At 34.6% G+C, this 11,963-nt stretch overlaps 1 protein-coding gene across 1 annotated transcript; it reads right to left on the bottom strand.

Moving 5' to 3' along the window:
* Positions 1 to 2,480: 2,480 nt before the first annotated feature.
* LOC139262790 (dentin sialophosphoprotein-like) lies at positions 2,481 to 11,292 on the bottom strand. The gene is made up of 10 exons (XM_070877942.1): positions 11,287 to 11,292; positions 10,727 to 11,170; positions 10,346 to 10,615; positions 9,296 to 9,625; positions 8,282 to 8,575; positions 7,994 to 8,170; positions 7,303 to 7,421; positions 6,343 to 6,658; positions 5,310 to 5,609; positions 2,481 to 2,990 (listed from the first exon to the last, which is right to left on the bottom strand). Exons 1-10 carry the CDS (start codon positions 11,290 to 11,292, stop codon positions 2,481 to 2,483), a joined length of 2,766 nt encoding a protein of 921 aa, XP_070734043.1.
* Positions 11,293 to 11,963: the final 671 nt, after the last annotated feature.

The following is an 11,963-nucleotide window of genomic DNA, read 5'->3' as shown; positions in this document are numbered from 1 at the left end:
TCCCCTTTAAGAGCTGGAATGAGCCAGTGTGAACGAGTGAAGGATGTTTGCTGAATGCTGAGTGCAATGCACCTGAAATATGGTAGAGCTCTGGTGGTAGCGCCACTGTAGCACCCCACTGAGGTAATTGTCGCTTTATTTACCTCCTCTTCCTTCCTGGGGGTGCTAAAGCCCAATTTAATAGAAGTTCAGAACTCTTAGCGCCTGATGCTAACTTTTCAAAATTTCAAAAGTTAACGCCCTAAATGGGGCGCTAACGAATTTCTCCTCTGAAAGCATTCTCAACACCCTCTGCCAGCCTTTGCGCTCCCAGGAAGTTAAGATGGAAGCCGTCCCTCCTAAACAACTTACCCTGTCCAGCAAACACCTCCCAATTATCGATGAATGAAGCTTCATCTTTTTGCAAAGGTCCTGAAGCCAGGTGTTGAATCCTACGATTCGGCTATTCATCTCCATCGATCTGCACGTGACTGGTACTAGCCCGGGGACTACGGCCCTTGCACCCCTTTGCTGAAGGCCAGCTATCAGGCTTTTGGTGGAATCCTGCAAAACAAGTATATTCAAAAAGGAGTTAGATGAAGTCCTTACTATTAGGGGGATCAAGGGGTATGGCGAGAAAGCAGGAATGGGGTACTGAAGTTGCATGTTCAGCCATGAACTCATTGAATGGCGGTGCAGGCTAGAAGGGCCGAATGGCCTACTCCTGCACCTATTTTCTATGTATCTATGTTTCTATGTTTCTATGTTTCTATCCATGATATCATCAGTACCTTTGCACTCACCTTTCATCAGATCATCCACACTAGCCCAGAGATCAGCTACCTTGGCCCGTGGTACACAGAAGACTGCTCTTGACAGAGCTTTACCTCTACATAGGGTGCTACTTGCATGCCTGATGATAGAGTCTCCCATACAAGAAATAAAGACTTGGATTTACATAGCACCTTTCACGACCACCAGATGTCTCAAAGTGCTTTACAGCCAATGAAGTACTTTTGAAGTGTGGTCACTGTTTTAATGTAGAAAACGCGGCAGTCAATTTGCGCAGAGCAAGCTCCCACAAACATCAATGTGATAATGACCAGATAATCCGTTTTTGTGATGTTGATTGAGGGAGAAATATTGGCCAGGACACCGGGGATAACTCCCCTGCTCTCCCCTGGATGTTTTATGTCCACCTGAAAGAGTAGACAGGGCCTCAGTTTAACATCTCTTCTGAAAGACAGCACTTCCGACAGTGCAGCACTCCCTCAGCAATTAGAAATCTGTGTATCAGAATCCTGTGTATTAGAATCCTGTGTCTTAGAATCCTGTGAATTAGAATCCTGTGTATTAGAATTCTGTGTATTAGAATCCTGTGTATTAGAATCCTGTGTATTAGAAGACTGTGTATTAGATCCCTGTGTATTAGAATCCTGTGTATTAGAATCCTGTGTATTAGAATCCTGTGTATTAGATTACTGTGTATTAGATCCCTGTGTATTAGATCCCTGTGTATTAGAATCCTGTATATTAGAATCCTGTGAATTAGAATCCTGTGTATTAGACTCCTGTGTATTAGAATCCTGTGAATTAGATTCCTGTGTATTAGACTCCTGTGTATTAGAATCCTGTGAATTAGATTCTTGTGTATTAGAATCCTGTGAATTAGATTCCTGTGTATTAGACTCCTGTGTATTAGAATCCAGTGTATTAGAATCCCGTGTATTAGAATCCTGTGTATTAGAATCCTGTGTATTAGAATCCTGTGTATTAGAATCCTGTTTATTAGAATCCTGTGCAACAGATTCCTGTGTATTAGATTCCTATGTATTAGATTCCTCTGTATTAGAATCCTGTGTATTACAGTCCCGTGTATTCGAATCCTGTGCTTTAGATTCCTGTGTATTAGATTCCTGTGTATTAGATTCCTGTGTATTAGAATCCTGTGTATTAGATTCCTGTGTATTAGAATCTTGTGTATTAGATTCCTGTGCATTACAATTCTGTGTATTAGATTCCTGTGTATTAGATTCCTGTGTACTAGAATCCTGGGTATTAGATTCCTGTGTATTAGATTCCTGTGTATTAGATTCCTGTGTATTAGATTCCTGCTCACGAGAATCCTGTGTATTAGAATCCCATGTATTAGATTCCTGTGCATTAGAATCCCGTGTATTAGATTCCTGTGCATTAGATTCGTGTGTATTAGATTCCTATGTATTAGATTCCTGTGTGTTCAAATCCTGTGTATTAGAGTCCTGTGTATTAGAATCCTGTTTATTAGATTCCTGCATATTAGAAGTCTGTGCATTAGAATCCTGTAAATTAGAATCCTGTGTATTAGATTCCAGTTTATTAGAATTCTGTGCATTAGATTCTTGTGTATTAGAATGCTGTGTATTAGATTTCTATGCATTAGAATTCTGTGTATTAGAATCCTGTGCAATAGATACCTATGTATTAGATTCCTATGTATTAGATTCCTGTGTATTAGATTCCTATGTATTAGAATCCTGTGAATTAGAATCCTGTCTATAAGAATCTTGTGTATTAGAATCCTGTGTATTCGATTCCTGTGTATTAGATTCCTGTGTATTCAAATCCTGTGTATTAGAGTCCTGTGTATTAGAATCCTGTGCATTAGAATCCTGTGTATTAGATTCCTGTGTGTTAGAAGTCTGCGTATTAGATTCCTGTGTATTAGAATCCTGTGTATTAGATTCCTGCATATTAGAATCCTCTTTATTAGAATTCTGTGTATTAGATTTCTGTGTATGAGATTCCTGTGTATTCAAATCCTGTGTATTAGATTGCTGTGTTTTAGAATCCTGTGTATTAGATTCCTGTGTATTAGATTTCTGTGCATTAGAATTCTGTGTATTAGAATCCTGTGTATTAGAATCCTGTGTATTAGATTCCTGTGTATTAGATTCCTGTGTATTAGAATCCTGTGTATTATATTCCTGTGTATTAGAATGCTGTGTATTAGATTTCTGTGCATTAGAATTCTGTGTATTAGAATCCTATGTATTAGAATCCTGTGTATTAGATTCCTGTGTATTAGAATCCTGTGTATTAGATTTATGTGTATTAGATTCCTGTGTATTAGAATGCTGTGTATGAGATTTCTGTGTATTAGATTCCATTGCATTAGATTCCTGTGTATTAGAATTCTGTGTATTAGATTCCTGTGTATTAGAATCATGTGTATCAGATTTTTGTGCAATAGATTCCTGTGTATTTAGATTCCTATGTATTATATTCCTGTGTATTAGAATCCTGTGCATTAGATTCATGTGTATGAGAATCCTGTGTATTAGGTTTTTATATATTTGATTCCTGTGTATTCGAATACTGTGTTAGAATCCTGTGTATTCGATTTCTGTGTATTAGATTCCTGTGTATTAGAATCCTCTGCATTAGATTCCGGTGTAGCAGATTCCTGTGTATTCGATTCCTGTGTATTAGATTCCAGTGTATCAGATCCTGTGTATTAGATGCCTGTGTATTAGAATCCTGTGTATTAGAATCCTGTGTATTAGATTCCTGTGTATTAGATTCCTGTGTATTAGATTCCTGTATATAAGATTCCTGTGCATTAGAATCCTGTGTATTAGAATCCTGTGTATTAGATTCATGTTATTACATTCCTGTGTATTAGAATCCTGTGTATTAGAATCCTGTGTATTAGATTCCTGTGTGTTGGAAGCCTGTGTATTAGATTCCTGTGTATTGGAATCCTGTGTATTAGATTCCTGTGTATTAGATTCCTCTTTATTAGAATTCTGTGTATTAGATTCCTGTGTATTAGAATGCTGTGTATTAGATTACTGTGCATTAGAATTCTGTGTATTAGAATCCTGTGTATTAGATTCCTGTGTATTAGATTCCTCTGTATTAGATTTCTGTGTATTAGAATCCTGTGTGTTAGAATCCTGTGTATTAGATTCCTGTGTATTAGATTCTTATATATTAGAATCCTGTGCATTAGAATCCTGTGTATTAGATTTCTGTGTATTAGAATTCTGTGTATTAGAATCCTGTGTATTAGAATCCTGTGTATTAGATTCCTGTGTATTAGATTCCTGTGTATTAGAATCCTGTGTATTAGATTCCTGTGTATTAGATTCCTGTGTATTAGATTCCTGTATATAAGATTCCTGTGTATTAGAATCCCGTGTATTAGAATCCTGTGTATTAGATTCATGTTATTACATTCCTGTGTATTAGAATCCTGTGTTTTAGATTCCTGTGTATTAGATTCCTGTGTGTTAGAAGCCTGTGTATTAGATTCCTGTGTATTGGAATCCTGTGTATTAGATTCCTGTGTATTAGATTCCTCTTTATTAGAATTCTGTGTATTAGATTCCTGTGTATTAGAATGCTGTGTATTAGATTACTGTGCATTAGAATTTTGTGTATTAGAATCCTGTGTATTAGATTCCTGTGTATTAGAATCCTCTGTATTAGATTTCTGTGTATTAGAATACTGTGTATTAGAATACTGTGTATTAGATTCCTATGTATTAGATTCTTATGTATTAGAATCCTGTGCATTAGAATCCTGTGTATTAGATTTCTGTGTATTAGAATTCTGTGTATTAGAATCCTGTGTATTAGAATCCTGTGTATTAGATTCCTGTATATTAGAGTCCTGTGTATTAGAATCCTGTGTATTAGATTCCTGTGTATTAGAATCCTGTGTATTAGATTTCTGTGTATTAGATTCCTGTGTATTAGAATCCTGTGTATTAGATTTATGTGTATTAGATTCCTGTGTATTAGAATGCTGTGTATGAGATTTCTGTGTATTAGATTCCATTGCATTCGATTCCTGTGTATTAGAATTCTGTGTATTAGATTCCTGTGTATTAGAATCGTGTGTATTAGATTTTTGTGCAATAGATTCCTGTGTATTTAGATTCCTATGTATTATATTCCTGTGTATTAGAATCCTGTGCATTAGATTCCTGTGTATGAGAATCCTGTGTATTAGGTTTTTATATATTTGACTCCCGTGTATTCGAATACTGTGTTAGAATCCTGTGTATTAGATTTCTGTGTATTAGATTCCTGTGTATTAGAATCCTGTATATTAGATTCCGGTGTAGTAGACTCCTGTGTATTCGATTCCTGTGTAATTAGATTCCAGTGTATCAGATCCTGTGTATTAGATGCCTGTGTATTAGAATCCTGTGTATTAGATTCCTGTGTATTAGATTCCTGAGTATTAGAATCCTATGTATTAGATTCCGGTGTAGTAGATTCCTGTGTATTCGATTCCTGTGTATTAGATTCCAGTGTATCAGATCCTGTGTATCAGATGCCTGTGTATTAGAATCATGTGTATTAGAATCCTGTGTATTAGATTCCTGTGTATTAGATTCCTGTGTATTAGATTCCTGTATATAAGATTCCTGTGCATTAGAATCGCGTGTATTAGAATCCTGTGTATTAGATTCATGTATATTACATTCCTGTGTATTAGAAGCCTGTGTTTTAGAATCCTGTGTAATAGATTCCTGTGTGTTAGAAGCCTGTGTGTTAGATTCCTGTGCATTGGAATCCTGTGTATTAGATTCCTGTGTGTTAGATTCCTCTTTATTAGAACTCTGTGTATTAGATTCCTGTGTATTAGAATGCTGTGTATTAGATTACTGTGCATTAGAATTCTGTTTATTAGAATCTTGTGTATTAGATTCCTGTGTATTAGAATCCTCTGTATTAGATTTCTGTGTATTAGATTCTTATGTATTAGAATCCTGTGCATTAGAATCCTGTGTATTAGATTCCTGTGTATTAGAATCCTGTGTATTAGATTCCTGTGTATTAGAATCCTGTGTATTAGATTTATGTGTATTAGATTCCTGTGTATTAGAATGCTCTGTATTCGATTCCTGTGTATTAGATTCCTGTGTATTAGAATCCTGTGTATTAGATTCCTGTGTATTAGAATCCTGTGTATTAGATTTATGTGTATTAGATTCCTGTGTATTAGAATGCTGTGTATGAGATTTCTGTGTATTAGATTCCATTGCATTAGATTCCTGTGTATTAGAATTCTGCGTATTAGATTCCTGTGTATTAGAATCGTGTGTATTAGATTTTTGTGCAATAGATTCCTGTGTATTTAGATTCCTATGTATTATATTCCTGTGTATTAGAATCCTGTGCATTAGATTCCTGTGTATGAGAATCCTGTGTATTAGGTTTTTATATATTTGACTCCCGTGTATTCGAATACTGTGTTAGAATCCTGTGTATTCGATTTCTGTGTATTAGATTCCTGTGTATTAGAATCCTGTGTATTAGATTCCGGTGTAGTAGATTCCAGTGTATCAGATCCTGTGTATTAGATGCCTGTGTATTAGAATCCTGTGTATTAGAATCTTGTGTATTAGATTCCTGTGTATTAGATTCCTGTGTATTAGATTCCTGTATATAAGATTCCTGTGCATTAGAATCCCGTGTATTAGAATCCTGTGTATTAGATTCATGTATATTACATTCCTGTGTATTAGAATCCTGTGTTTTAGAATCCTGTGTATTAGATTCCTGTGTATTAGAAGCCTGTGTATTAGATTCCTGTGTATTTTGAATCCTGTGTATTAGATTCCTGTGTATTAGATTCCTATGTATTATATTCCTGTGTATTAGAATCCTGTGCATTAGATTCCTGTGTATGAGAATCCCGTGTATTAGGTTTTTATATATTTGACTCCCGTGTATTCGAATACTGTGTTAGAATCCTGTGTATTCGATTTCTGTGTATTAGATTCCTGTGTATTAGAATCCTGTGTATTAGATTCCGGTGTAGTAGATTCCAGTGTATCAGATCCTGTGTATTAGATGCCTGTGTATTAGAATCCTGTGTATTAGAATCTTGTGTATTAGATTCCTGTGTATTAGATTCCTGTGTATTAGATTCCTGTATATAAGATTCCTGTGCATTAGAATCCCGTGTATTAGAATCCTGTGTATTAGATTCATGTATATTACATTCCTGTGTATTAGAATCCTGTGTGTTAGAATCCTGTGTATTAGATTCCTGTGTATTAGAAGCCTGTGTATTAGATTCCTGTGTATTTTGAATCCTGTGTATTAGATTCCTGTGTATTAGATTCCTGTGTATTAGAATCCTGTGTATTAGAATCCTGTGTTTTAGAATCCTGTGTATTAGATTCCTGTGTGTTAGAAGCCTGTGTATTAGATTCCTGTGTATTAGAATCCTGTGTATTAGATTTCTGTGTATTAGATTCCTCTTTATTAGAATTCTGTGTATTAGATTCCTGTGTATTAGAATGCTGTGTATTAGATTACTGTGCATTAGAATTCTGTTTATTAGAATCCTGTGTATTAGATTCCTGTGTATTAGAATCCTCTGTATTAGATTTCTGTGTATTAGAATCCTGTGTATTAGAATCCTGTGTATTAGATTCCTGTGTATTAGATTCTTATGTATTAGAATCCTGTGCATTAGAATCCTGTGTATTAGATTTCTGTGTAATAGATTTCTGTGTATTAGAATCCTGTGTATTAGAATCCTGTGTATTAGATTCCTGTGTATTAGATTCTTATGTATTAGAATCCTGTGCATTAGAATCCTGTGTATTAGATTTATGTGTATTAGATTCCTGTGTATTAGAATGCTGTGTATTAGATTCCTGTGTATTAGATTCCTGTGTATTAGAATCCTGTGTATTAGATTCCTGTGTATTAGAATCCTGTGTATTAGATTTATGTGTATTAGATTCCTGTGTATTAGAATGCTGTGTATGAGATTTCTGTGTATTAGATTCCATTGCATTAGATTCCTGTGTATAAGAATTCTGTGTATTAGATTCCTGTGTATTAAAATCCTGTGTATTAGATTTTTGTGCAATAGATTCATGTGTATTTAGATTTATATGTATTATATTCCTGTGTATTAGAATCCTGTGCATTAGATTCCTGTGTATGAGAATCCTGTGTATTAGGTTTTTATATATTTGACTCCCGTGTATTCAAATACAGTGTTAGAATCCTGTGTATTAGATTCCTGTGTATTAGATTCCTGTATATAAGATTCCTGTGCATTAGAATCTCGTGTATTCGAATCCTGTGTATTAGATTCATGTATATTAAATTCCTGTGTATTAGAATCCTGTGTTTTAGAATCCTGTGTATTAGATTCCTGTGTACTGGAATCCTGTGTATTAGAATCCTGTGTATTAGATTCCTGTGTATTAGAATCCTGTGTATTAGATTCCTGTGTATTAGAATCCTGTGTATTAGATTCCTGTGTATTAGATTGCTGTGCATTAGAATCCCGTGTATTCAAATCCTGTGTATTAGAATTCTGTGTTTTAGAATCCTGTGCATTAGATTCCTGTGTATTAGAATGCTGTGTATTAGATTTCTGTGCATTAGAATTCTGTGTATTAGAATCCTGTGTATTAGATTCCTGTGTATTAGATTCCTGTATATAAGATTCCTGTGCATTAGAATCCCGTGTATTAGAATCCTGTGTATTAGATTCATGTATATTAAATTCCTGTGTATTAGAATCCTGTGTTTTAGAATCCTGTGTATTAGATTCCTGTGTATTGGAATCCTGTGTATTAGAATCCTGTGTATTAGATTCCTGTGTATTAGAATCCTGTGTATTAGATTCCTGTGTATTAGAATCCTGTGTATTAGATTCCTGTGTATTAGATTGCTGTGCATTAGAATCCTGTGTATTCAAATCCTGTGTATTAGAATTCTGTGTTTTAGAATCCTGTGCATTAGATTCCTGTGTATTAGAATGCTGTGTATTAGATTTCTGTGCATTAGAATTCTGTGTATTAGAATCCTGTGTATTAGATTCCTGTGTATTAGATTCCTGTGTATTCAAATCCTGTGTATTAGATTCCTATGTATTAGATTCCTGTGTATTATATTCCTGTGTATTAGAATCATGTGTATTAGAATCCTGTGTATTAGATGCCTGTGCATTACATTCATGTGTATTAGAATCCTGTCTATTAGAATCCTGTGTATGAGATAGCTGTGTATTAGATTCCTATGTATTAGAATCCTGCGTATTAGAATCCTGTGTATTAGATTCCTGTGTATTAGATTCCTGTGTATTAGATTCATGTATATAAGATTCCTGTGCATTAAAATCCCGTGTATTAGAATCCTGTGTATTAGATTCCTGTGTATTAGAAGCCTGTGTATTAGATTCCTGTGTATTGGAATACTGTGTATTAGAATCCTGTGTATTAGATTCCTGTGTATTAGAATCCTGGGTAATAGATTCCTGTGTATTAGAATCCTGTGTATTAGATGCCCGTGTATTAGATTCCTGTGTATTAGAATCCTGTGTATTAGATTCCTGTGTATTAGATTCCTGTGCATTAGAATCCCATGTATTAGAATCCTGTGTATTAGATTCCTGTGTATTAGAATGCTGTGTATTAGATTTCTGTGCATTAGAATTCTGTGTATTAGAATCCTGTGTATTAGATTCCTGTGTATTAGATTCCTGTATATAAGATTCCTGTGCATTAGAATCCCGTGTATTAGAATCCTGTGTATTAGATTCATGTATATTAAATTCCTGTGTATTAGAATCCTGTGTTTTAGAATCCTGTGTATTAGATTCCTGTGTATTGGAATCCTGTGTATTAGAATCCTGTGTATTAGATTCCTGTGTATTAGAATCCTGTGTATTAGATTCCTGTGTATTAGAATCCTGTGTATTAGATTCCTGTGTATTAGATTGCTGTGCATTAGAATCCTGTGTATTCAAATCCTGTGTATTAGAATTCTGTGTTTTAGAATCCTGTGCATTAGATTCCTGTGTATTAGAATGCTGTGTATTAGATTTCTGTGCATTAGAATTCTGTGTATTAGAATCCTGTGTATTAGATTCCTGTGTATTAGATTCCTGTGTATTCAAATCCTGTGTATTAGATTCCTATGTATTAGATTCCTGTGTATTATATTCCTGTGTATTAGAATCATGTGTATTAGAATCCTGTGTATTAGATGCCTGTGCATTACATTCATGTGTATTAGAATCCTGTCTATTAGAATCCTGTGTATGAGATAGCTGTGTATTAGATTCCTATGTATTAGAATCCTGCGTATTAGAATCCTGTGTATTAGATTCCTGTGTATTAGATTCCTGTGTATTAGATTCATGTATATAAGATTCCTGTGCATTAAAATCCCGTGTATTAGAATCCTGTGTATTAGATTCCTGTGTATTAGAAGCCTGTGTATTAGATTCCTGTGTATTGGAATACTGTGTATTAGAATCCTGTGTATTAGATTCCTGTGTATTAGAATCCTGGGTAATAGATTCCTGTGTATTAGAATCCTGTGTATTAGATGCCCGTGTATTAGATTCCTGTGTATTAGAATCCTGTGTATTAGATTCCTGTGTATTAGATTCCTGTGCATTAGAATCCCATGTATTAGAATCCTGTGTATTAGATTCCTGTGTATTAGAATGCTGTGTATTAGATTTCTGTGCATTAGAATTCTGTGTATTAGAATCCTGTGTGTTAGATTCCTGTGTATTAGAATGCTGTGTATTAGATTTCTGTGCATTAGAATTCTGTGTATTAGAATCCTGTGTATTCAAATCCTGTGTATTAGATTCCTGTGTATTAGATTCATGTGTATTAGAGTCCTGTGCATTATATTCCTGTGTATTAGAATCCTGTGTATTAAAATCCAGTGCATCAGATTCCTATGTATTAGATTCCTGTACATGAGATTCCTGTGTATTAGAATCCTGTGCATTAGAATCCTGTGTTTTAGATTCCTGTGTATTAGAATCCTGTGTATTAGATTCCTGTGTATTAGAATCCTGGGTATTAGATTCCTGTCTATTAGAATCCTGTGTATTAGATGCCTGTGTATTAGATTCCTGTGCATTAGAATCCTGTGTATTAGAATCCTGTGCATTAGATTCCTGTGTATTACATTCCTGTGTATGACAATCCTGTGTATTAGAATCCTGTGTATTAGATTCCTGTGTATTAGATTCCTGTGTATTAGAATCCTGTATATTAGAATCCTGTGTATTAGAATCCTGTGTTTTAGAATCCTGTGTATTAGATTCCTGTTTATTAGAATGCTGTATATTAGATTCCTGTGTTTTAGAATCCTGTGTATTAGATTCCTGTGTATTAGATTCCTGTGTATTAGATTCCTGTGTATTCAAATCCTGTGTATTAGATTCCTATGTATTAGATTCCTGTGTATTATATTCCTGTGTATTAGAATCATGTGTATTAGAATCCTGTGTATTAGATGCCTGTGCATTACATTCATGTGTATTAGAATCCTGTCTATTAGAATCCTGTGTATGAGATAGCTGTGTATTAGATTCCTATTTATTAGAATCCCGTGTATTAGAATCCTGTGTATTAGATTCCTGTGTATTAGATTCCTGTGTATTCAAATCATGTGTATTAGAGTCCTGTGCATTAGAATACTGTGTATTAGATTCCTGTGTATTCGATTCCTGTTTATTAGAATTCTGTGTATTAGATCCTGTGTATTAGAATGCTGTGTATTATATTCCTGTGTATTAGAATCCTGTGCATTAGATTCCTGTGTATTAGAATCCCGTGTATTAGATTCCTGTATCTTAGATTCCTGTGTATTCGATTCCAATGTCTTAGAATCACATGTATTATAATCCTGTGTATTAGAATGCTGTTTATTAGAATCCTGTGTATTAGATTCCTGTGTATTAGATTCCTGTGTATTAGATTCCTGTGTATTAGAATCCTGTGTATTAGATTCCTGTGTATTAGATTCCTGTGTATTAGATTCCTGTGTATTAGTTTTATGTGTGTTAGAATCCTGTGTATTAGAATCCTGTGCATTAGATTCCTGTGGATTTGAATCATTGTATTCGACCCTGTATGTTAGAATCCCGTGTATTAGATATTACACAGGAATCTAATACACAGGATTCTAATACACAGGATTCTAAT

The sequence above is a fragment of the Pristiophorus japonicus genome, chromosome 4, assembly GCF_044704955.1.
Source record: "Pristiophorus japonicus isolate sPriJap1 chromosome 4, sPriJap1.hap1, whole genome shotgun sequence".
NCBI lineage: Eukaryota > Metazoa > Chordata > Chondrichthyes > Pristiophoridae > Pristiophorus > Pristiophorus japonicus.
This window is presented reverse-complemented; position numbering and strand designations above follow the sequence as displayed.

Bases quoted from the DNA above. Each gene is read 5' to 3' on its own strand.
- LOC139262790 (XM_070877942.1), bottom strand. The intron at 8,576-9,295 runs GCATCTAATACA...TCTAATACACAG, and splicing joins CACAGGAATCTAATACACGG to GATTCCAATACACAGGAATC. The intron at 2,991-5,309 runs GCATCTGATACA...TCTAATACACAG, and splicing joins CACATGATTCTAATACACAG to AATTCTAATGCACAGAAATC.